General features: G+C 41.7%; 2 protein-coding genes across 7 annotated transcripts in view; both read right to left on the minus strand.

The window, feature by feature from the left end:
• Window positions 1–13,313, minus strand: part of CCDC170 (coiled-coil domain containing 170) — a 54,688-nt gene extending 41,375 nt beyond the window's left edge. The window contains exon 1 of the mRNA XM_044422697.1: window positions 12,997–13,313. Coding sequence (XP_044278632.1) covers window positions 12,997–13,179 — 183 coding nt within the window. The 5' untranslated portion in view covers window positions 13,180–13,313. The remainder of the gene's footprint in view (window positions 1–12,996) is intronic.
• An 8,649-nt stretch (window positions 13,314–21,962) lies between these two features.
• Window positions 21,963–26,991, minus strand: part of ARMT1 (acidic residue methyltransferase 1) — a 57,182-nt gene continuing 52,153 nt past the window's right edge. For all 6 annotated transcript variants that reach the window (XM_044422777.1, XM_044422758.1, XM_044422768.1 and 3 more), the window contains 3 exons: window positions 26,541–26,776; window positions 23,614–23,779; window positions 21,963–23,189 (listed from right to left, as the gene is read on the minus strand). In XM_044422777.1, coding sequence (XP_044278712.1) covers window positions 22,425–23,189; window positions 23,614–23,779; window positions 26,541–26,776 — 1,167 coding nt within the window. In that variant the 3' untranslated portion in view covers window positions 21,963–22,424. The remainder of the gene's footprint in view (window positions 23,190–23,613; window positions 23,780–26,540; window positions 26,777–26,991) is intronic.

Consider the following 26,991-nt stretch of genomic DNA (forward strand, 5'->3'; position numbering starts at 1 on the left):
TAGAGAAGGCTGAGATTCATCTTTATGTGCTATTCAATAATCACACAAAAGCTTCCAAGCAAATCTCACAATTTACCTTGAAGAGGCTTATCCATCTTTTGTAATAAAGAAATTGGATCAGGGGTATAATTTGTGTGCACTTGTTTATAATCTAGCTCAGAGTTTACAAAAAAAAAACCCCATATTTCTTTAAACTCATAACTGCTCTTTCCAATATTGTTACATCAGCTGTGATTTAGCATCTTACCTGGTCACCATAGGCAACAAGGAATTTCATGCAAGCAAGTGGACCAGCAGAAGAGGGACAGACACTCTGTGTCTCTAATCCACTGGTCCATATGATTTCTCACATGGCTACAGAGAAAAGAAACTCTGGTAAGAGGCTAAAAATCTGTATTTTCATCCTGGTCATAGAAACTTCATGTCTTCCACACGTCACACAGAAACTATGACAGCAATCCTATATTTTCTGGGAGGACATTCCAGAAACCATTGGATAATGGGAAGTTACTTCTCTGAGGCTACAGACATTTGAACAACTTTGGTGGGGGGGGGGGGTCTGAATGGGGATCATTTCCGGCTGTCCCTCCCACACCTCACAGCCACCATACACATACAGAGCTCCAACCCTAGATGAGGGGGAGAAAGAGAGCAGAGACAGAACAGGGCAAGGATCCACAGGTGCCTAAATCCTTCTAGCTTCCAACAGCACAATTCAACATCTCAAAAGCAGAATATCAGGAAAAAGGAAGGAGGAGAGGAAGATTTCATCTGCTATTGCTCCTGTTCTGCTCTGCTGGCAGCACATAGGATTTTCAGAGAGCTTCCTGGATGCCCATAGGGTTGCTCTGCTCAGCAACCAGATGTTTAGGTGAGCAAAATAATAATAAAATTTTCATAATCATGAAAATGGAAGCAACTTATGGTGACCCTATGAGTGAATGCCCTCCAAAACATCCTGTTCTTCACAGTCCTGCTCAGCTCTTGAAAACTCAAGGCTGTGGCTTCCTTTAGGGAATCGATCCATCTCATAGGTGATCTCCCTCTCCCTTCAATTTTCCCTAGCATCACTGTCTTCATAATTCAGAGGCAACTTGATGGCGCATAACAGTAATATTTCATCCTCTGGGCCTGTCAATTCATAATTAATGTAAAGATATAATGTTGAAAGCTCATTAAGGGATAGGGAAAATAATAACAATAAGTTTCAACAGGAAGGACATGGTTGTGTTATTACATTTTACTATAATCTTGCAGTATGAGCAGCTGTGTCAGGATCTGGGCTGCTCTGGGGCTCCACCTGGTGGCCAGTACCAGAACACCCACTTTAGTAGTCACAGGATTAGTCCCAGGCTTTTCCTCCAGAACTCACTTCAAGCAACACAGGCCTTCCTGTCGCTGTAGTGCCTGCATCTTGCCTGACCCAGATCCTGCCTCATCCTATGTATCCTGCCTTGCTGTCTCACCTCAGCAATACAGGTCTTCCTGCAAGCTGTAGTGTGGTTCAGCTCCTGCATCTAGTTCCTGACATGACCTGCCTTCCCTTGTTGCCTCAAAAACACAGTTCTTCCAGCGAGCTGTGGTCTGGTCCAGCTCCTGTACCTTGCCTTCCCTGGTTCCTTTTCTGCCTTGTCGCATCCTGCCTTGTCATGTAGCCTTGGCCTGTTCTATGACTGTTACTTGGACTTGCTATTGAACCGTGCTAGGAGACTTTGGATTGTGTATTGCCTTGGTTTCTGTTGCCCTGGTTCTGGTGCCTCTCTTATCTCCTGCTACCCACATCCCAGGCCCTGACAATCTGAAAGGTTTGCACAAGAGGCATCTGGCTGGATGAACCAAAATTCCATGCATCACACAGCACAGATTTATGAAGACAGAGGATTATATTTCCAAACAAAGCACAAATGAAAAGCAGTCATAAATTTGAAAACTCTTCTGACAGTAAAACTACCCTATCAATTTTTCAAATATAAAGTTTGGTTTCTAGATGAACACAAACAAAGGGGTTTTCATCATGTATTGTGCTTGGAAATTGTTTCTGTGGTAGTAAAAGTTCAGTGGCTTTAGGAAGAGTTCCAGAACCTAATGTTGGGAGTGAGAAGGTTGGCCATTTGGGGCAATCATTCTCATGGACTGCTGGCTGCATCCCAAATGATTAGGAATTGGAATGTGAAACAAATTACAGTGGGATTGTGTAGGATGGACTAGGTCAAGATTCTGAGATGCAGGAGGTGGAGCTGATTTATCTCAAGGCCAGATGCTTTGCCGAGTCAGGAAGTTTCTGGAAATAACCAAGATGTTGTAGCCAGGGAGAGTTCTCTGAGGATGAGGAATTCTCAGACACAGACCAAGGCCACCCTACTCTCAACCCTATGGTGAAGCATCAGCCAAGGTAGTAGGCCCAGTTGAATGAGTGTCACAATCTGAGGCAACTTCAGGGCTCCATCTGCTGGCTGAGCACTGGAATAGCACTCCCAATAGTTACAGGATTATTCCCTCAATCTACTGCAGCTGCCAGGAGAGCCCTGGGGGAATTGCTATTTAAGAACTGGTTCTTCTTTTCAGAAGCTGTCTCAGTAAATAAGTTTTTCTGACTTGCTGTGTGTTTCCTGGAAGTTGTTACCTGAGTTTCTAATCCTGGACTTCACTCCTGTCCCTGTCCCTTGCTTTTGCTAAAATCCCCAGGTCTCTCCTTCTGTTTGTGTTGCTTCAAAATGTATTGCTGCTAGTATAAATATATGTATACCCTAGTTCCTGTTTCCAAAGACACATATTTACATCAGGAAACTTTAGATATTGGTCACAGCACAACGATAGCCAACAGAAGACTTACCAGCCAAGGATCCACACTCACACAAGGGTTTCAGTACACATACTTAGCACATGTATTAATTATAAACATGGATTTCAAATGCACAAGTTAGTTTTGAAAAAATTGCATTATTTTACCAATCTACGGATAAGCACAAGACTGACAAACCTTGTGTGAGTGTGACAAAGTCCTCGAACTATGGCCCGCAGGCTGGATCCGGCCCGCCATAGCTCACCATGTGCACGTGCGCGGCAAGGCGGGCAGGGGAAGGAGTGGGCACAAGCAGAGATCGTGAGTCCAAACCGATCTCTTTGCTCACAAGCCACCACTGGGCATGCGCATCGTGAGGCACCGGCTTGCTCACAAGGAGATCGTTTTGGACTCACTTGGAGAAAACGATCTCTGCGCACATGCACCCCCATCCTGCACCCCCCGCCCGCACCGCCTTGGCGGCCCGCGCCTATCGCCGGCACTTTTCAACTGGCCCCCCGTTCAAAGAGTTTGAGGACTCCTGCTGTAAACCTTCCTTGAGAACTGCATTTTGCATGGACAAACTACCTACATTTTCAGCAAGGACTGTTCCAGTAGACGGCAGACTTGAATGAGTAGTCTGTTTTAGAAGAATGCTTTGGATGAAAATGCAAGCAGGAGTGGATTAAGTAAAGTGCTCACAAGAGTAGGAGGAGAAAGAGGATTTTGAGCACAACAAAAGTGTTAGGAAGGGAAAGGAAGGAGCTGGTTGGCAAGTTAAGCTAACAGAGAGGGGCTTTTGTCTTCTGCCAACCCCCAATTTATCCAGAGCTTGTAACATTCCCGCACTCCAATGTATTTGCACCTCTGGTGGCCTCTTCCTTATGAAAACCACCAACCAGATTTTGGAGGCTGTTCATGTCCCCAAATATTTTCTCTAGAGAATGTGATTTGAAGGCATGGGGGATTTGGGCCAAAGATACCACAAATGCACCAACTAACTGAAATCCCCAGGCTCCAATACCGAGACTGGGGCGGCAAAAAAGAGATTTTTTTTCCGCTTCCATTGCCTCCTCACAATGCCGTCTGGCGGAGCTCTTTTGAGTGGTGCAAGGCCTGGTTCGCCCAGGTCTGAAAGAAGATGTGATCCCACCCTTAAAGGCCCGCTGTGACGACTTTGCCAGGCATTTTAGGGAGAAAATCGCTCAGATTCGTCACAAGCTGGATACCACTATTGATTCAGAGGTTTCAAAGGAGACACCAACGCTGCCGTCTGGTCCAGATTTATTGGATGAATTTCAGTTACTGCGGCCCGATGATGTGGACAAGGTGCTTGGGCGAGTACATCCAACCACTTGCCTTTTGGATCCTTGCCCGTCTTGCTTAATAAATGATTCCAAGCACGGGATTGGAACCTGGATTTTGGAAGTGGTTAACGCTTCTCTGAGGGAGGGTCGGGTGCCTGCCCCTTTAAAGGAGGCGGTAGTCCGACTGGTCCTGAAGAAGGCATCACTGGATCCAGAGATGGCCACTAATTATAGACCAGTGGCCAACATCCCGTTTCTGGGCAAGGTGTTAGAGCGGGTGGTGGCGGGACAACTCCAAGCACTCTTGGACGAAACTGATTATCTGGACCCATTGCAGTCCGGCTTCAGACCCGGGTACGGTACTGAATCTGCCTTGGTCGCCCTGTACGATGACCTGTGCAGGGAGAAGGACAGGGGGAGTGCGTCCCTGTTGGTTCTCCTGGACCTCTCGGCAGCTTTCGATACCATCAACCATGGTATCCTTCTGGATAGGCTTGCGGGATTGGGGGTCGGAGGCACTGCTTTGCAGTGGTTCCGCTCCTATCTCAAGGGCCGACTCCAGAAGGTGGTGCTGGGGGACTATGGCTCTGCGCCCTGGCAGCTATGCCATGGAGTACCGCAGGGGTCCATTTTGTCCCCTTTGCTGTTCAACATCTACATGAAACCGCTGGGAGAGGTCATCAGGAGGTGTGGGCTGCGGAACCATCAGTACGCTGATGATACCCAGCTCTACCTCTCGTTTTCCACCAATCCAGGTGAGGCAGTGGCTGTACTGGTGCCTGGTCGAGGTAATGGGCTGGATGAGGGCCAATAAACTGAAGCTCAATCCAGACAAGGCGGAGGTCCTGTTGGTTGGCGGATCGGGCTTCGGAGAGGGTGAATTGAACCTTGTCCTGAATGGGGTTGCACTCCCTCTTAGGGACAAGGTCCGCAGCTTGGGAGTGCTCCTCGACCCTGAGCTTTCACTGGAAGCTCAAGTAGCAGCAGCGGCGAGGAGCGCTTTCCTCCAGCTTCGGCTGATTTATCAGCTGCGCCCCTACCTGGAGTACGACTGCCTTGCGACAGTGACACATGCGCTGGTGACTTCCCGTCTTGACTTCTGTAACGTGCTCTACGTGGGGCTACCCTTGAAGACGGTCCGGATACTTCAATTGGTTCAAAATAGAGCTGCCAGGTTGCTGACGGGGACTGGACGTTATGCTCACATGACTCCAGTTCTCCGTCAGCTTCACTGGCTTCCCATTGAAGTCCGGGCCCAATTCAAGGTGTTGGTGATGACCTATAAAGCCCTAAACGGCTTGGGTCCTGGTTACCTGAAGGAGCACTTACATCCATATATGCCCAGTCGCCCCCTGAGATCGGCGGGAGAGGCCCTTCTCCGGGAGCCCTCCGTGAAAGAAATTAGGAGGATGGCTACTCGGAGGAGGGCTTTCTCAGCGGTGGCGCCTAAGTTATGGAATGCACTCCCCAGAGAGGTCTGCCTGGCGCCGTTATTTGTTTTTCGGCGCCAGGCGAAGACCTTTTTATTCAAGCAGCATTTTAAATGTTAATATTATTGAATTTTTCTGGCCAGGGCGGCTTATTTTATATTGTATATTTGTAATTTATTTTAATGTATATATTTTAAAATGTTATTTAACTTATCTGTTGTAAGCCGCCCCGAGGCTTCGGCGAATGGGGCGGCATAAAAATGTTTTAACAAATAAATACATACATACATACATACATACACCATGAACATGAAATGCATGTGATGAACTTGCTGCTTACAACAGATAAGTTAAATCATTGTGTTAAATCATTGTGTAGAGTGAAAAGAAGAGGTACAAGAACAGACCCTCAAGGGGCTCCAGCAAAGAAGGAAGATCTTCTGAAAGTATTTTAAAAATGATTAGATAAACAGAAAGAAAACTACTGAGGACAGAATAACAGAGACTCAGTTTTTGTCCTCAGTGGCAATCTGTAGGTCAAAACAGCTAGAAGGCCACAATAACCATGAATCCTTACCACTGACTTTATTGCCTGGGACTGCTGAGAGTTGTAGGCCAAACTATGGAGGGCTACAAGTTGTCCTACCCACACTTAGCGCATACAGGGAGTCAAGCAGCAAAGAACAACCAATTACGTTAAAACCCATACAGAGATTTTAAAAAAAACAAGGACTTTTGATTCTACAATGAGCTAGTCATCACAAACATTTTACAAACAGACTCAGCAATAGAATGTCCACTGTAATAAGCCTCACACTACTATTTCTTTACCATCAGTCTTCTCTCTCTCTGTGTATGTCTCTTTCACTCACACCACAACTAAGAATTCATTCTTTCCATACAGATACATTTATGATATCCCACCATGCATGTACAATTATTGCATGCAGCAATTTCTTCACATATAGCAGAATGTTCACACAGAAGTCAACATCCACAGATGCTCTTCTTTTGTGTAGATGCAACTTGCATGATCTGTACATTGCCTTCCAAAGGTTCTGGCATACAACTCACATGACTCACCACTGGCTATGCTGGGCAGGGTTAATCAAAGGCCAAAACATCTGGAAGTCCTAAAGTTGCCCACTCCTGAATTGGGCAACTTTAAAACCTAAATTTTACTAGAGGGTAACTGTACAAGCTCCACACAAAGTGGACACATTTTATATACAGGTATGTTCAAGCAACAGTTCCTCCACGAAAATGATGATTTAGTACAAATCAAATAAGATGCTGCTACTGATTCAACCAGCCTTCTCAAAATGGATGTAAAAGCATAGTTTTCAATATCAATATGGTGGCTTCCCATAGACTTGACTGTATAAAGTATGTACAGTCACTCCGTATATCAACAAGAGTCATGCGGCTTGCAGTAATTAGAGGGCAGAATGGAGGTCATGAAGCAAACTTATCACCATACAAATTTGCCTAGCCTCTTCCCCACAATTTTCTGGTATTTCCCAATATCCCAGAGTACACTCTTTCCATAATCCACTTTTATCCATTTAATTGTTTTACTCTCCTAGCTCCAGCTTCAGAATTACTCATCCTTTGTATTTCCGGGAGAGATCAAATCTCCACTAAACCTATGCTATTACTAGCAGGAGCTGCATGAAATTTGCTAATATCCCTAAAGCTTCAGCATCTCCATAACTTTTAGAAGCCCTTCCTGATGCAATTGGACAAATTAACCTATCCATGTCTAAAACTACATGGTGAATATATAGAGGGTCTTAAACAGGATTAGAGCAGGGAACCAGAGTTCCCCATTTCATTTAATCAATGGATTGCCATCTTGGTGCCTGTATCAGATCCTTCCATGGATCTCAGGTTGCACCTTGTGCAACAAAAACTTTTGTTTCATATCTACTGGATGCCGCACTGTCTCTTTAATAAGTCTTTGTCTAAGTTGGCAAATTGTCAAAGCCCAGTAACTGACCCTTTTGGGAAGATCATTATATGGATTTTTTTTATTTGAATACTCCTTAATATTTATTGATGTACATACTTTAAAAAATTATCTACTTGATTCCTGGAAGTTAATGCACAGTCAGCTCAAATTCTTCACACCCTTCTGACTGCTAAAAGACAGACATGACCACATTGAAAGGACAAATGCTCACTTCCTGTAATGGAATGAAAAAAGTACAACACTTCCACAATTTGAATGAGTGGCATATACACCACCTGTGAATTGATATTTATTTGGACATCCAGTCTGCTTTTTTGATGTTTATCTGTAGTTCTTAGAAACCTGTGTTTTCACACACACGCATGGAGTGAAATTCATATATTAAAATAGATGTAGATGCATTTTCTTTCATTGGAATTTTATAAAAATAAGTTTTAAAAGCATCCCCAAATCCCTTATAAGATGAATAAGGCCATAATAAACTGATTACTGGATGCACTGGTTCTTTTTGGAGTACAAAATTTGAAATTCTCATTTTTATTTAAAATACATATTTCTTGTATGGGAAAAATTGCATAAGTTACAATGGAAATAGCATTCTAGGTGTGTTTTGACAAACAGGCAAAAAGTCCTCCTCTTCATACATTATGCAGGGTTTAGACAGTGTACTACAGGTGCTTGTTGTTGTTGTTGTTAGTCACGAAGTCGTGTCCGACCCATCGCGACCCCATGGACAACATTCCTCCAGGCCTTCCTGTCCTCCACCATCCCCCGGAGTCCACCTAAACTCACAACTACAGGTGCTATATATGTGTAGTACAAGTACAATGCTACATTTACAGTGGTAGCTTTTTGCTGTATTTGGCCCTCTGAGAAGGCTGCACGGCAATCTTCTTGTGTTTCTCTGAACTTTAGATCAAAGCCGTAAGTTGGATCAAAGATAAAGTACTGCAAAGAAGAAAATCTTGAATAAATGTACTCCCATCTTGCAGCCTTTAACAAGAAACAGTTTAGTCCTTGAATTCAGAATGATAAACTTTAATAAACTACCACATATAATTCAAACCATCTTTACTGCCGTTTAACTGCTCTATGAAAAGAAACAGTAAACTTAATGGATTTATCTACAACCAGTTCTTGAGAAGCAGCATAGACAATTCCTTATAAAGGGTGTTTCTTCTTTCATTGCCTCCAACACTTTTACTAGTGGTTACTGCACTTATTCAAGAGAGAAAAATATAAATGAGGCAAGCCACATTGAGCCAAAAGCTTTCTTTGACACTTCTCCTTCCTATGAACTGATAAGAGGATAAATAAATGCAATGCAACAATAGCAATAGCAATCAATAACAGGAAAAAACATTCATTATTGAGGCCGGCTATTCCCAACCTAGTGGCCTGTTGTGTGTCAGCCAGTAACTCCCATTATACTGCCCTTATACAATGTAAAGCGTGACCCCAGTTCTGGTCATGTCACTTCCAAAAGGATATTGTAGAGCTAGGAAGAGTACAGCAAAAGGCAACTAAACTATCAAGGGAATGCAGCCACTCTCCACTGAGGAAAGATTACAATATCTGTGACTGTTTAGCTTAGAAAGAAGGTGAGTAAGGGAAACATGAGAGAGATCTAGAAAATCATACATACTGCTGAGATGGAAAAGTTTCACAGTTCTAGCACCCATAAAGCTGGAGGCTGGGAGACTCAAGGTAAATGGAAGCACTTCTTAAATGGTGGAATCTGTTCCACAAGATGCATATGGCTGGCAAGTTGGAGGGCTTTAAAAGGGTATTAGACAAATTCATGGAGAATGCAGGTTTCAGTAGTTATTAGTCATGATGCCCCTATATGGCAGTTGCTGGGCAACATAAGCAGGAGGATGCTGTTGTGTTCATGCTCTACTTCCAGGTTTCCCACAGGCAACTAATTGGCTGTTATGTAAACAGAATGCTTGGCCAGACAGGCCTATGATCCAATCAAGCATAATTCTTGTGTTCTTACCATCCCAAAGCAACATGGACAGTGTCTGGGCTGCTCGAGAATAAGGGGGCCTGTAATGCAACACATCTGGAGGGCAACAGGTCGAGAAAGGCTGGCTGAGGCTCTCAGCCTATTTGGGAGGAAGCTGTAGTACAGATGGTCATTGTTCCTGTTAAGTAGCAGCACCCACTCAACTCCCGCTATCAAGTTTATTACTGAAGGGTTAAGGAGGTTTCACCTGCCTTCAGCTGTGAACCTGAATCCCTCCCCTTGCAGAACCGCTGATAAGCTACAAGACCAGGTTTTCTCAGTCTGCTTCACAGCTATGCTTGGGTGGAGGCAGCTATTTCAAATATTAAGTGGCCCCTTGCCAGCAGTGAACTCTGATGTTGCTCCTACCAAGCTGTTTCAGAATGCAGCTGAAATATAATTGCCTCCCCACCCACACCACATTTATTTTGGCTGCTGTACAATGTCTTCAATAGTATCTTTTCACTAACCTACAGCTTCCTACTTTAGGTCTTTGAAAGCAGGGCCAGATTTACTACTGAGCTAACTGTTTTATAGAATGCTTTCCATTTCAAAAGAGGAAAAATAAATGATTATCTAGGCTGCCATTTAAGTTTTGAGGATAAAAGTGAAGTTGATTACATACAGCACATAATTTCATTTCTTGACAAGAGGACAAGACCCCCTGGAAACTCTCTCTGGGAATGCAGTTCAAAATATGAAAAAGAATCTTGAAGTTTGAAAGAAAATTCTTTCCCCAAAGTAAGCCAAAATCAAAGTTTCATGGGCAAGGAGAGGCCTAAAGCAGGGCAAATGGAGCAGATTAGACAATTTAGTGGACCAAAAATCAGTGAGCCTACTGAGTCTTGAAGGTAGATTCTATGAAAATGTTCAGTCACCTATTCACAGAACTGGAACATTTGCAAAATATGGATCTGAACTACACTATCCTCCATGGACAAGAAAGTCATACGACTAAGTTGAACATTACATGGGAATTGCCTCTTTGTATCTCTGTTGTGACCATTGTTAATGAATTTAAATAACTTTTCCTGATATACTAAAATACTCCCCCTAATGCCAACTTCTCATCTTTTTAACTTTTTATAGGTTTAAAAGTTGAAAATATCTGTAGAAAATATAAATGCAGAAGTATAGCAGTGAGCAAATAGGTCTATACTATTTCTGGAGGCCTTGTCCAACATGGTGCCCTCCAGATGTGTTGACTCCATTATCCCCAGCTGGGAGATGAAGTTGCACTCCAACACATCAGAAATGCACTAGTTTGACAAAGGCTGGTTAAAGAGAATACACTATGGGACTAGGAAATATCTCAGCCTAACTACAGGGTCACTACTGGCTGAACTAATATACACCACAGGCAAGCACCTTCAGATGTTTTGGACTACAGCCATAATCCCTGACAATTTGTCATACTGGCTGAGGCATATAGGAATTAGGGCACTAGAGTTGTTATACCAGGTATATACCATATTGGGCTAACAGTACCCTCAATCTGACTAATAGCACAATTTTATACAAGTCCACTCAGAAGAAGGACCCACAGAGGTCAGCATGGCTTTCTGATCCAAAGTTAGACAGTTGAAATTTCTGATTTACCTACAGACACCTTGTTTGATGGCCATCAGACTCCTTGCCTCTCCTAACTGTCGTATTTTCTTTCATCTTCAGATTTTTTTTAAAATAACAATTAAAAGGCTAGCATGCTGCAGAGTAAAGTTCTGTCACCCAGCACTATATGTCAGGTCAAAGTATAACATGCTGTTGTGAAGGTAAGCCCCCATCTCTGCTTTGTACTTAGGTCTGTTAGTCTCATCAGTTTACCTTCTGGAAAGTGGATGTTTTGTGACCAGCTGTGCCTATGATGGTAGCCATTTCGTCAATGTGCAATTTTCCCATCACAGCCACTTTGTGAGAGCACCTACAACATTTTCCTAATTCAAAAGTGCCCATTCATCCAAAAAGGTGGTCCCCTCCAGTTATATAATATGCAGCTAATAGCTGTTTCATAAACTGTAGCCATTTAAACTATGAACATAATGTGCAGGGGATGGGAAAATCTTTTTTATTAATTTGCTCTTTTCTTCCCCATCCACAACAATTAATTCCAAATTTTCCTGTCCCCCACGATCCTTTCAGCACAGCATGAAGAAAGCCCCAGTAGTAACATCATCTTGGTGTCGAATAACATCCATTTTACTTGTTGGTTCATCATGTAATTTAGATGGCCTTGACTATGGGTTTAACTGTTCTGCTGAAATTTACAGCTTTTACAATGGCTGCTTTTTATTCCTGTAGTTGTTCTAGATATTTACTTTTTCTTATTGTACTGGATGCTCCCTAGACCTTTTAAAGAAAGTCAGGGAGGCAAGGCAAACATTCTAACACCTCCAACCAATTTGGGGGGGGGGGGGGGCAAGAATTGGGTATGTAACTTAAGTAGAAGCCCTCTCTTGTCCTGTCACCCCCATGTTAGGTACAGTGTATGTTGCCAAACAAACACAAAACTTTAGTAATATGGGGAGTGATTGTGTGCCCTTGAATCAGTTGAAACACTAGTAAATGATCAACCAGAGTCTGGATCTAATCCCATGATTCAAAACAGAGTTTTGGGTTTGTGTTTTGGGATTAACATAAAATAAGAAAAGCAATTGTCCTATCATAAATTACAAGTAACTTGGAAAATCAGCTTCACCAGCTGCAGTGTGAATAACAGTCTGTGCATGACTATGCCTTACTATTCATAAGTGTGCATTCAAATTCATGCGTGGTAAAGAAAGGCTAATGTTCACCTCCCTGCATATTTTGAACATAGCAGCAGGATCTGAAGACTGAATAATTCTAACTCTAGCACAGATTCAGCCCCACTGATTTTGGACCTACTAAATACGAATCCAACCTCATTTCCAGTTTATACCTAACAAATGATGCAGTCCTAACCAGCTAGTCCTAAGTAGAACTCAACAGGACTTCAAGCAGTGGCATCGGTGAAGTGCTGCAGAAAGACCTGGAAAACAAAAAGCAAGCTACTGGGCACCTTTGAACGGCTTCAGTTAGCCAGAGGGCACTGCATCCCTACCTGCATCTTATCACTACAACTAGGCTGAACTTTTTGCTTGGTGGGAGGTTTGGTGTCGGTGCTTCTGCACCTTAAAGGCTGAGTGGTATGTGAAATGCACAAGAGGCACCTTTCTCCACCACAGCACATGACGACAAAAGCTGAGGTTAGAGCTGCCGTGAGGCAGTTAGCAGCAGAGGAGCCTTAACTTATTTATTTGTGGGGCAATTCTACATCACCACCTCCATGGGTTCGACGGTAACGCTACAGAGAAGTCGTAGCATTCCACGGGAATCTTTAATAAGGTCTCTCACACTCACGCGCCCCGAAGGCGCTCCCAGAAGAATCCCTGCTGCGGATATTGCACTTTAGAAAACACTGCCAGTCCAAACCCTGTCAGTCGAGCCGTGCACCAGCAGGGCAGGACTGGCGTCCATACCTCTGCTTCTAGCGAGGCCGCCGTGGCGGTGGGTGGGAGCAGCAGCGGCGCGTTGCTAGTCACGTCGATGAGCCTGGAGCAGGCAGAACCTGCGCGGGAGCCGCCGCTGCCGCCAGCGCTTCTCATGTTCCCTTCACTCCTGCACACGGGCGCGCCAGTCCTAAGCTCCTCGGCTTCCAACATGGGCTCAGAACTTTCCCCGGGAAACCGCCCGCGCGCGTCCCACGCGCAGATTTTGCTAGGCAGCGCCGGTCTCCGTGGCAACGGGCACGCGCCGCGGGGGTTGTTGACAGGAACGTGTTCTCCGGAATTCTCGCGAGAATTACTGAAAACAAAAAAAGTGTGTTGCTGCAGTTGCACTTTGGTCGGATTTGTGATTCCCTTCCAGTTATTGAGAAACCGAAAATGTTTCCAGAACTGGGAAGGGGAAAACTGACCTTTAAGGTCAAGCTGGAAACACAAAAAGTTGATTAGGCGTAATTAATTCTGATAATTTAAAACGAGAATTAACTTAAAAAAGAGCACAGTCGTAGTTAAGGCAGGGGGAAAAGCCCTACAACCCACAGCATAGCTCTCTGGATTGTACCCAACATTAATTTGCCTAGTTTGGGTCATTCTAGGCAAATAATTGAAAAGGCTTTCTATATAATATTTTTAGCATTACGAAAAACCTCAGAGGAGTCTCACTGTGTAGCGCACTAGGCATTTCCCCTAAATGTGCCCTACTTGGTTGTTGGGTTGTTTGTTTAGACCACCTGACTTAAAACAATCTTAATGTGTCAAGTGGCTCTAACCCCAGCGGCCTAAAGCAACTGACCACTTTCATGAAAATAATATACAGCTTTGCAAATTACATCCCAAATCTTCTTTATTGTTTTCCTTAATTATGAAAATGAGAGCCAGTGTGGTGTAGTGATTAAGAGCATGGGACTGGGACTCAGACGATCTGAGTTCTAGTCCCCGCTCAGCCATGGAGCCAACTGGGTGACTTTGGGCCAGTCACAGACACTCAGCCCAACCTACCCCACAGGGTTGTTGTGGGGATAAGATGGAGGAGGAGAATAATGTAAGCTGCCTTGAGCCCTTTGTAGGAAAAAGGCAGGATATAAATCGAAAAATAAATAAAGAACGGATCTTTATGTTCTATTAAAACACTCAAGCTGGCTCACAGTATAAATGTAAACAACCCATAAAAGCATACATTTTAAAATTCCAGGGAGCAAAGTGTGTTGTGTGCTCATCAGGTTAAATATCTGACTGAATAAAAAGGACTAAATGAGGCAACAAAGAATCATCAGGAAGTGGGAGAGCAAGAAATTCTACAACTAGATGTAGCTCTCTGGGCAGTTTACAACAAAGTATAAAAACAGTACAATTATCAGTACAACAGATAATAACAATAAGAATTAATTTAAAATAACATAAAAGGACATTGAAAGACAATTTAAAAGACCCAGACAAGAGTAAAAGGCACCTGGCTAATGGTATCAGGCCCCTGAATGTCCAGAGTGGTCTTTAAAGGCACCTGCAAAGAGGGCTGTATTAACCTGGCTATGAAAAGATAGCAAATTTGGCACCAGGCAGACTCAGGCTGCACCAGGGAAGTTATTCCAAAGTAGCACAGTTGACTAGCATAGTTTAAAATGTATTTAACATGCAATTTTGCCAAGATTTCAGACTGACGTACCATCCTAAAATTACTGCCTCAGAAAATGTCTTATGCTTTCAGTATTGGATGTTACTTTATAGTCGATATATTAGAAGAATCAACTCATGATACTTCAACAATATCCTACGAATCATTCATTTCTATATTTCAGTGCTCACTTTTGAGGAAGTTAGTTCTGATTGTTTTAGAAAACTCTGCTCCTGAAATCCTTTGCTACCTGAGAGCAGCCACCACCTGTTCCCTGTAGTAAGTTCATCATGCTTTTCATTCTCTGGTAACTCCAACATTCAGTGACTCATAGAGGTTTCTTCCACCTCTATAATCATGCTAGATAGAAAAACAAGTAAAAATAACAAAGGTCCATGCATTTTTTTTTCACTCAAACTCAACAGTGACCACACCCAGGGTTGCTCACTTTTTGTTATATGGTAATCATAAATTATACAACAACTGTTCCAATTCAGTGTATTCATTTCTCAAACATTCATCTCTTTCCATACTTGTCTGTTGGTGGCACAATTTGTAGAAGCAGGAAAAAAGAGTATTTTATGACTTTGCTAGCTATGTAGGAAAAAACCACAGTGGCACAAAACTATGTTTCCAATAACCTAGTTTCCATTTTAATGACTTGTATCCTGCCACATCCTCCCTGAGCATGTCTTTTAATAGAATAGATGCACAAAATAAAGATTTTTAAAGCAAATTGGTAAATAATTCATCTTCTATTTTCAACTGCTATTAACTAAGTTAGAATTAATTAAGATGAATTTATGAATTTCATTTGAATTCTGGGTCATTTTCCTCAGATATCATATTTCAGGTCATAAAAGTAAGGTTTTGTAAAATCCAGAACACTTCATAAAAAATCTCAGATAAGACATTAATTCTCCTGTGGAAATTAGAAAGCAATTTCAGTTTTCTGTTTGGGCAAGTTTCCACTGAAGTTCACTATTTATTTTTAATTATTTATTGGTAGTAGGAGTGTGGGATTTTCATGACCCTCTTAAATATATTTCAGCTGGCTTTTTCATGTGTGCCAATTTCCTTTCCAAAAGAAGAATTATCTCTTCTATTAATAAAAACAGAGAAGGATGGAACAAAGACTTTATTTCTCTCATGGACCACTTTGCCTTGTCTGTGATAATTGCCAGAACCTTGGACAGGATGTTACGGACAGATTAGAAATGTTTCTTCTGACTAATAGACATCCAAGCACCCTAGATTTATTACAAATTGGTATTATACCCATAACATATGTAAAAGCCTATTTATAACATTCTTTTAAAAGAAACAAATGCAATAAAAGCATACTAATTGTAGATCACTTCATTGCTTGAAAGGCATTTTTAATCATTTGGAAGACCACACTTTTGTAACTAACAATGTCAGTCTAACTTCCCATTAATTTCAGTGAACTTACTCAAAGTAGGAATAATAGACATAGCTCATTATAGTTACAGGATCTGCTTTCCCCAGCCTGCAAATAGCCTGAACTATAACTCCCATTATCCCCAGGCAGCACAGCCAATGCTGCTGAGATGATGGGAACTGTAGCCCATCACATCTGCAAGGTACCAAGATGTTCCACAGAATTATATTTCATTGTTTCTCTGTCTAGAATTTGAATAGAACAAATTCAAGCATTTGCTAAGCACCCAGTGTACAGGAACTATGGTTTCTGATATATATGAGTGTATGCATTCTCTTTGTGTGATTATCACTTCTGCAAGGCTGGATCTCATGCTACACTGGTAATGTTTGAAACATTTAACTGTCATGGGATCCCAAGCACTTAGCACGTGTATTTTCCTGTGCGGTGGGAACACAAAGTACACAAATAAAAATACCTTTGGGTGTGCTGTATCACCGCTATCAAAATTCACATTGTTAAGCTCTGTGACAAAGTTCTTTTTTTGGTTACATCTTGATAAAACAAACTATGTTGCTGTCTAAAACTGCTCTCAGAGCCTATCATAAAGGATTAATGTAACTACAATATAGAGGTGCAAGCAGTATCCTAAGATCACATAGTGGACAGAAACATCCAGTACTGTCCTCAGAATTAAGATATCCAAGTGGAGGGAAAGTAAGACCATCCCATGGCCCTCAGCAAACCCCACCAAGCTGTCTTCCACTCCTGTAGGGCAAACTAGATGTAACATTTAAAGGTGTAACTAGGACAAGCATCTTTTTTTCTGTTCTTTTTTTAAACAGCATGTACAGAAGACCCTGAAAAGCAAAACAGACATTGCACACAGAAAACTCAGAGTACACTGTTATTGAGTGGACTAAACATATAATTACAAAATTTAAAAATCATGACATCAAAGAAATTTCTAGCATAGAGAAAATGATTAAAAGATTATATGATTTCTTACTTGACAGGAAAATGGAAGAGGAACAGGTTAAGGAAACTGATAACATGGGCACAAAATTTTGGATATAATATTGAATTAGAAAAGTGGCAAAAGCTATGGGAGAGAAATATTAAGGTAACATTAGCAACTTCGTATAAAGAAAATTTATATAAAATGTTTTATAGATGGTATCTGTTGCCAAGTCGATTAGCTAAGATGTTTCCAAATATGTCAAATGGATATTGGAAATGTAAACATAAAGTGGATACTTTTTACCATATGTGGTGGACCTGTGACAATATGAAAAAGTATTGGATTAAAATACATAAATGGCTTGAAGAAATGCTACAAAACCCCTTAGCTTTTAAACCTGAAGTTTTCTTACTAGGCATTATACTGGAAGATATTAGCAAACAAGAAATGTATTTGATGTTACATGTAATCACAGCGGCGAGGATTGCATTTGCTCAACACTGGAAAAGTGAGGAATTACCCACCAATGAACTGATTTTAAAAAAGATTCTGGACTGTGCAGAAATGGATAGACTGACTTTATCACTGAAGGAGAAAGAAGATACTGACTTCTATCAAACTTGGGATCTTTTTTATGATTGGCTGGAGAAACGGGACTTGGCTTAGACTTAAAGATGCTTTTAAGTTATTATAAATTGATTTGAATATGACTATAGAATGTTAAAAGATATGTAGTAGGGGACTGACCCAGTACGTCCGACGTATTTGATGATTGATGTCTTTAGTATTAGTTTAAAATCTTAATAAAATCTTTTTTTAAAAGAGAAATTTCTAGCATAGCCGACATCTAGACATTGTAGTTTTATACACAGGAAGATTTGTTGGCATAGAGAAGTATTTAACACTCCACTTGCAATGCAAAGTAGCATAGTTCAAACAGGTATAGTACATCACCTGCTATTTGTCTGAAGTAGTTCATGGTATGTCTTTGAAAATTTCTCAGAATGTCAACTGGAGGACTGGGAACAACCACCAGCCTGTAGATGAATCTCACTTATTTTCAGAGATTCCTTTCAAAATGACTGCTCTGAAGTTCCCATGTGCTATAGAACCAGACAGAGAAGTCACAGAGGTAAGCAGAAATTTTTGCAGCTTCATTTTATTCAGCTGATGCGACTTGGTTAGTTTAATCCCATCATATTTTGCTGTCTCCTCCAGTTTTTCTTTTTATTGCTGACCTTTACATATGTGTTGGGGAAAACATTATTCCTTTTTCAGCAGCTACTTTTAGCTTCTATCTCACAGATTCCTACGCTCTGAAAGGAAACAGGTCCCTTCATCCTTCCAGCTTACAGTTGATTTAAATGATGTGCCCTTTTCTTTGATGCAAAGACATTTGACTCCTCCAAGATGAAAAAGTTAAACCATTCCATACTGGATAAGGAAGAATGAGCAAAGTAGGAACAAGATGATCTAAGAATTCATTTGGATGTTTTCTATGGTGTGATTGCAAAAAGAAGATTGTGCAACTGGAAAAGGTGCACTAAAAGATGACCAAAATATTTAAGGAGCAAGAGCAACTCCCCTCTGAGAAAAGTTAACAATGACTGGTTTGTTCTGTCCTCAAAAACCACAATAGAAACAACACTGACTGGATTTGCACAATGCAAAAAGTAAACAACAATTTTTTAAAAAAGAAAACCACACACAATTTCTTGCTGTGTTGTCCAAACCCAGTAGTGATTGTCAACCACAATAATACCCAACCATTTGTTCTAGGGTTTCTCCCAATTATGATTTTTTGGTCATTCAAACTTGGACAACACAGCATAGCATGGTAAAGCCCAGAACAAGGGAGCTGTTAGGGAGAGTGTGACCAACAACTGCCCAGTCTGACACAGCTGTCAGTAGCATTTCAGCTCCTCCTACCCCAGATATACTCTTTGGGGTAGGAGAAAATTGCTCCACACTCATGCCTAAGAGGAGGAAACTTCTTGCGAGGGGAAGGGAAGAGAATCAGCAGGATGGAAAATGGAAGACAACACCTCCCAGCTGACTACTCTCCTCATCCCCCACTTGAACCCAAGGCTTCCTCTCAGACAGCAGTGGGGAAATCAGCTGATTGTCGCTTTTCCTTTCTGCAACAGCACCCAGCTGGTTGCCCTAAACCTGAGAATGGATCCAGGTTTCCTCTGGAGCAAGAGACAAGTGTGCCTGATCAGCTTTCATCCTCTTTTCACCCTCTTTTAGGGAATAAGACCCGTTTATATAAAAAAGTCTGCTGAACAACCATGGTGAACCAAAAGTAGCCAATGATCATGGCTGTCAAAGTGACAAGCGTCCACCCTCCATCCATTGTCCCCTGAAAAGGGCTGGGAGGGAAGGAAGGAACCACCATAAGCTTGATCGTCTGCTGGGTTCCTTATAGCTGCTTAGCACTCCATGGCAACCCACTGTGGAAATTTACCATGGTGGTGTTGTAAATGCAGACCTGCACAGTCTGTTATATGGTTTTTACTTATCACAATGGTTTCTTATGATGCCTGGACCTGGAATAGTAGCTTTATCATTCATGGTACTGAAATACCATAGAGTTCAATCGAAAGACAAAGGGGGGCTGTTCATTCACCTAATCTCTATGACCCATGTTTCAAGGAACGCACACGTCATTGCTCACTTTGCCCCTACAGGGTTTGCAGCATTTCCCTTTCCATCCAACTCTTTTTTGTCCTCTTTCCACTTGTTTTCTAGGTGCAGAGAATCGTGCAGCAATGCCCACCAGACTGACCTTGGGAGTTGCACTTTTTCTTGCTATTGCTAATTTTCCACTGTGATTTCCTAAAATTTCACTACCCTTCCTTTCTTGCAATTCATTTTTACGCAGCGTATTGCTCCATCTTTAATAAGACTGTTTCCTATGTAGTTCAGATGGGTGAACATGGCACATTCAAAAGGAGTGTTTTCCTTGAAATACCAGCCCTAGCCTCACCCTTCCTTGTTTACACTCCTCCAGTAATATTTAGTCTACACTGTACCGTGGGAGGGCAACTGTACTCTCCTAGCAACTCCACTCCGCCTCCCTGTCACCTCATCAGCTCTATTTGTGGCACAGTTTCCAGTTTCCCAAAATCCATCCTCTGCACATTCCCTGGTAAATTTTGAGAATTGTTGTTGCTTGAAAGCCACATGCAGCTTTGTCCTTTCCTTAGAATTCCTCTCTGTCACACACAGTGGATACAGGAGCAGATCCTGATCCCCCACCAACTCATTTCTCCCAAAGCACTGCTACCTAAGAAGCAGCCCTGCAGCAATACTTACATGCTGCAGCTGCATCTGCTAGATCGAGGAAGCACCATCCTGCCAGAAGGTGCATTCCCACTTTTGAGCTAAAGCAGAACTGAGCATATTTATCAATCGATGGGCTAGTTCAGAGACATTTGAAACATTTGAAATCCACAAGGAATACCAATTCCTCCCCATGATTTTCTGAGCAACTTGGAAAACAGGGATCCTCTAATTGCCTTGGCAGTGGAAGGATAAATTTCATGCTCTCGAGAAGTTCAAAGAGGCTACACAAGATCTGAGGAGGCCCCAAACCATACAATTCTTTGGCATGTACGCTACTAGATTGCCGGGATGTGACATCAGATTACATTGCTGAAAGCGCAATTGCTCTGTCCCAACCTCTACCTTGTTTTTGTCCCTTGAAGGGCTGCCATTCTCCATCCAGGGAGTCATCATCTCCTACATGCAACAGGTAGATTCTTATCTTGTGTGAGCAAGTACATCAAAGCACTGCTTCAGTATGCAGCATTCCATCTGTCACGATCTCCAGGCCACCTGATGTTCTGCCAACCAAAATATGTTTTCACCTCAGGCCTCCAAGGGGAATAATCCAGGTGGCCAGCCCTTTCTTGGCTCCTCAGCAAGCATGTCACTCCGCTTCAAGCATGAGTTCTCCAGCTATATATTCTGCCAACACCTACCGATGTTCACCCTACAGTTGGACCTGGAGGGATATAGTTGGGATACATACTGCACACAGACCCAAAGGGGGGCAGGTAAAGGTGTTGGGGTTGGTATCTGGGAAATAATATGATCAACTTTTCCCAGGAAAACAGACTGAAATGGAAGGCTTGGGCATTGCGCCTCAACAGACACCCATCCTCTGGCTTTTCCACCCAGACACTTCTCTCCGGAGAAGCAACAGCTGGCTCATTGCAGAATCACTGATCTTGACCAAATGGTGAAGCACAGCCTTGCAAGTATGGGCAGCCATCTGAGAATGTCACACAAGAAACAGAAAGAAGTCTCATTCCACATTTATCATCTCCTGGCAGTGGGGGTGCCTCTCTTTGGACATAAGGGGCTGCTCAATCCACCTGATAATCATCTCTTTGGCATTTTCCCCAAAGTGGAGGCTGGCCTGGATGGCACAAGCCAGGAGAAAGAACCACGGGAGGCAGGAGCAGCATTGGAAATGGGGGAGATTGGTCCACAGATGGGTCAGACAGAAGAGAAGCACCCCAGCAGAAATGTCTTCTTACAAATGTCCAGCTGCTGGAGAAAGGGCCTTGAAGTTTTTTTGGCACATGAAAGAATAGGAAAATGAAAGATAGGTGGTTGACTGCCTGATCAGAGTCCCAATGAGTAACAATATATTCAGCATTCTTTTTGTGCTATCCTTTCTGCTGTCTCCCCACCCACTGCTAAAACACCTCCCCTTTTCCTACTTGTCATTCATTAGAACACTTCCTACCAGACCTTAACATTCCTGAGTATGGGCAGAGGAGGAGATGTGCTTCCACCACTTTGTCAGGCGGCTTGTCAAGGCAAAGCCTTCTGTTTCTGGTTGTGGTGATGCAGACTTGTGCGTCTAGCATGGCTGGAAAGAGAAGGGTGCTCTGTCTTTAAATTACACTGTCACAAACATAGAGCTTCCATACAGGATAAATTATTCAGAAGTCTTTTCACATATACAACTTGAATGAATTTATTTAACGTAATTTCATTCAAAGATGACTTAAGCTCAAACAGCTTTAAATTAAGACTTTTCTGACAGAAATGCAAAAGTGTTATCCATGAGTGCAATACTTTGTCTTGAGATTTATGTTCAAACAGCATGGAGGTCATGTTCATTAGTATTGAAGCAGCTTTTACTGGGCCCTTGGCCCAGCCTTCATTATTTACAAATTAAAATAATCAAGAAAGGAAAGTTTAATCTTTAATCTTTTTGCTTAATCTTGTGTTTTTGATATTCTAGGAATACCAGAAAAGTTTGTAAAGTATATCACAACTGCACACTACTTTAAGAATAGCAGCAAGATTCATGGAAGAGAACATGCATATTGAAAGCCAGTGTTCTTTGACCCTAGACCATCAATAACAGATTTGCATAGCGCCTCATTGCATCATACCTGGCAAGTCAATCATGCAGCAGCATCAAACTGAATTATTCCATATTTCCCAGTGATCATCCATTCAGGTTCAGTATTGGTAAGCTGCTCACCTTGCCCAGGTTTCAACCCAACCTGAATATCACATTTTAGCGTTCTTAAGCTGCAGAGAGGTGCAGGGTGAAAATTGTTCAAGGCTTGATGGAATGGCACCGTAAATTCCCATTTACGGTCACCTAATAACTTTCTATAATTTAGATCACCTTTAAAAATAATTAAATCTGATTTCTGTAATTCAGCATACAAATCAGGAGTAACCTGAGCCATGCAAGAAAATTCATGTGGCAAAGTCCAGAACAAATGATCATGATAAACCCAAGTACCGTTTTTCATATAACTCTCCCAGGAGACACCGCATCTAGACATCCACTTGTTATTAGCTGACTGCATTTGTGTAATCGTCCAATTTATGTCACGCTTTGTAGTATCTGACACATACCAAGGAATACTTTTTCCATGGAAGTGAATTTCGGTAACCAATTTTGAGGATAACAAAAAGTCAGCCAATACAAGGTCAGCAGCAAGTTCAAAACCAGCATTATCCAGGACTATGTCAAGTCTAGTTGCTGCCTCTCTATCCATCTTCTTTTTATTTATAAGCAGTGACCAGAGTTTTTCTGTATGATCCACCAAGACAAAAGATTTTAGCTCTTGCAGTGCTTGTAAGGGGTCAGCTTTCTGAGAATTATCTGCTCCTCCTGAAATTGACAAGTCACACTTATTGCCCCACAGTGAAACCTGGAGAGGAAGAAGAAAATACACATTACATTTTATGAGGTGGGAAATCCCTTGCTCTAGGATATACCAAACACATTTAGACTAACATCCAACAATTTGTGTAAAAGGACTGGAATCCTGATTATCAGTATTTTGGTAGGTAAGGTACATAACCAGCATATTGTGTGGATTTTGAGCACTGCTTCAAACAAAATGGATGTGATTGCAGGGAACAGTGTAAGGTGAGCTGGAAGGCTTACAGAATCCCAACTTGTCTAAAAATATTTAGATAACAAGGACAGTCTCTGAACATTTATTGGAAACATGATACTCCTAATGGTTGACATTAGGTCATTTTTGTGAAATAGAAACTTAAACAGCTTTTATAATTCAAGAATATGTATAACACATTACATATTTAAGCAGTAAGGATTGCTAATTTTACCTGAATCAGCTTAAAAAATTCTTCCTTCAGACATTTGTCATCTAGGTCCTTTATATTCTTCAATAGCTCTTGCAGGTAAGTACTTAAAACAATAATAGCTTGCTGAGAGTTAAAGAAAGCATGAACCTTTTCTTCTTTAAATACATCGAAGTCACCGATAGGTGGACTAAACAGAAGAGTGAATGGGGAACACATTATTACATTAGTTGTGGACATCATTAGATGCTGGAAGACACCTGCATGTTGAACAACCTGCCCCTACACCATAGGATAGCTTATCCCATGTCATATTGTCTATTTTTAACCTCTTCTTCAAACAATGTTTTGCAGTTGGCAGGGCTAGAGAATACACAGCATAATATAATATTATCTATATCCAGGAACAAAAGGAAATAATTCTAACCATTTTCCCCTTTATGATTTCAATGTACAGTGGTTCCTTGTACTTCGAACTTGTTTCAGGAGTGTCTTTAGTTGTGTTATCAGTGCAACTAAAGAAACGCACGAAAGAGGACTTCCAGAACTGCTTCTGAAAGTGGCAAGAATGATGGGGTAAGTATGTTTGAAGTGAGGGGGAGTATTGAGGGCCAATAAACCGAAGCTCAATCCAGACAAGACGGAGGTCCTGTTGGTTGGCAGATCGGGCTTTGGTGAGGGTGAACTGAACCTAGTCCTGAATGGGGTTGCACTCTCTCTTAGGGACAAGGTCCGCAGCTTGGGAGTGCTCCTCGACCCAGAGCTTTCACTGGAGGCTCAGGTGACAGCGGTGGCGAGGAGCGCGTTCTTTCAGCTTCGGCTGATCCATCAGCTGCGCCCCTACCTGGAGAATGACTGCCTGGCGACAGTGACACACGTGTTGGTGGACTTCCCGCCTTGACTTCTGTAACGTGCTCTATGTGGGGCTACCCTTGAAGACGGTCCGGATACTTCAATTGGTTCAAAATAGAGCTGTCAGGCTGCTGACAGGGACTGGGCGTTATGTTCACATGACTCCAGTCCTCCATCAGCTTCACTGGCTTCCCATTGAAGTCCGGGCCCAATTCAAGGTGTTGGTTATGACCTATAAAGCCCTAAACGGCTTGGGTCCTGGTTACCTGAAGGAGCGCTTACATCCATATATGCCCGCCCGCCCCCTGAGCGGGAGAGGCCCTTCTCTGGGAACCCTCCATGAAGGAAATTAGGAGGGTGAGTACTCGGAGGAGGGCTTTCTCTGCGGTGGCGCCCAATCTATGGAATGCGCTCCCCAGAGAGGTCTGCCTGGCGCCGTCGTTATTTGTTTTTCGGTGCCAGGCAAAGACCTTTTTATTCAAACGTCATTTTAACTGTTAATAGTATTTATTTATTTTATTCTTTGGCCAGGGCGACTTATTTTATATTGTTAATTGATTTATGTTGTGAGCTGTCCCGAGGCTTTGGCGAATGGGGCGGCATAGAAATTTTCTATATATATATTTTTTTTCTGAGGGGAATTAATGGCAATATGTCTTTTACTGTAATATATTTTTTTAACTTGGGTGCACAACCAATAACGTTTTCACTGGGACCGCATTCTTTTTGCTCACAGTTCAGACACAGAAGCATGGTTCAAACTGTGGTGTGATTTTATCTTGATTATCTAATGTCTGAACTTTGGATAATTTGAAGTTAGAGTCATTTGAACTACAAGGCACCACTGTAATCTGATATGATTCCACACACAGTCTTTATCCCTGAACTCTGGATAAGCTTTGGTACTGGCTATGTTTGAACAATGATATCTCAGCATGATGAGTTGAGGTCAGGATGAGCCTTTTGGCTGTGCTCAGAACCTCGTCACTTCAGTGCAGAAGCCAGAGAACCATTTGTTAACTATAGTTCTTTGTTTTTATCTATAACCCTGTTTGCGCATGCTATGAAGGCAAACTTGAATAAAATGTGGGACTCATCCACATCCTGGAAAGTTGACCTTTGACCTTTAATTTTACTTTTAAGGGAACTTGACTTAGCATTATGTTTAACCTGGATTATGGGTCAGTTTAATAATACATCAGGTTCAAACCATGGTTTATGAAGCTACTTTATTAAATTAGCCAGAGTTTGTTTTGAGCTGGGATTTAAACCTAACACCAAACCAGGATTCCTTAAAGGTGAAATCAATTTCTGGCAAAGTCTTTCCCATGACCATGTGAAATGGGGAGTAAGACAAAGTATGCAAGTATGATGCTGCATTCAGGCTTATCTTCATTGTGCAAAACCATAATTTAGCATTATATGAAAAAACCTATGATTAAAAGCTGTGGAATATGCAATGATAATCAACCATGATTTCATATTGGTTTTAAGATCCTTGCTTACTTTGGAGTTGTTAACATATCATCATCTGTTTGAAAAAACCTTAAAAAGTATAATTAATGGAAAATTTGCTTGGCTTGTTTGCTGGCTGACAGAAATGGATGACCAAAGTGGCTGCCTGTGCAGTAAGTTTTTAAATAAATAAATAGGCTTATTAAGTTAAAGTATGTTTCTCTGAATGTACTTAATGTATAGACTATAAAGGTGGTTTATAAATTATGTAAGCAACAAGAACTTAATAGTAATCCTGAATCCGGTCATGAGTCCACCTATTCCAGCTTTTACAGAAGCCAACCAGCCGGCTATAAGAACCTCACAAGCAGGACAAAAAGTGCAATAGCACCATCACATAATAGTAAGTGCTTTTAAAATATCTTTCAACTATCTTTCAATTTTTCAACTGTTTTCATTTGGAAACTAGCTTTAGGATTCCAAATTCTTAAATTAGAAATTCTAAAATCCCATAAATTTATGGGATTCTAAATTTAAAGTAGTCAACATTTTTCATGCAATGTTTTACTTCGAGCCTAGACTTACTTTCCCAATTCCCCAATAAATGGTAACTATACAAAACAGCTGACGCTACATGTACTTACTGTAGAACAATTGCTTCATGGATTCTACGATACATATAACACTCTGTATATAACCAAGGAGATTGAAACCAACTTGGTGGTTGATTTGATAAATTTTGATGATATTCAAGGTACTGGTTCCACAGAGTGATATCGGGGAGATTATCATTCATTGCAATCAATGGTTTGTCTGTCTGCAGCTCATTCCGTAATTTGGAGAGATAAGCTATAGCTTTCTTCTCTGCTTCAATACCTTTCTAAAATAAAGTGGAAAATAAATGCTTTCAATCCAAATGTATGTTTACTGATAAACTTTTGTTTTCCAGAAAATCATATTTGATACATAGAATACTTTAAGCACAACACCTACAAGGTTAGAGTCACATGCCAAGAGTTCCCATTAAAAGCACATAACAAACAGTATCAGAAATAAGCTGAATAACCAGATAAATTGTTACTTGAGTATGCAGTG

This window comes from Varanus komodoensis, unplaced genomic scaffold (assembly GCF_004798865.1).
Source record: "Varanus komodoensis strain SLA01 unplaced genomic scaffold, ASM479886v1 scaffold1, whole genome shotgun sequence".
Taxonomy (NCBI): domain Eukaryota; kingdom Metazoa; phylum Chordata; class Lepidosauria; order Squamata; family Varanidae; genus Varanus; species Varanus komodoensis.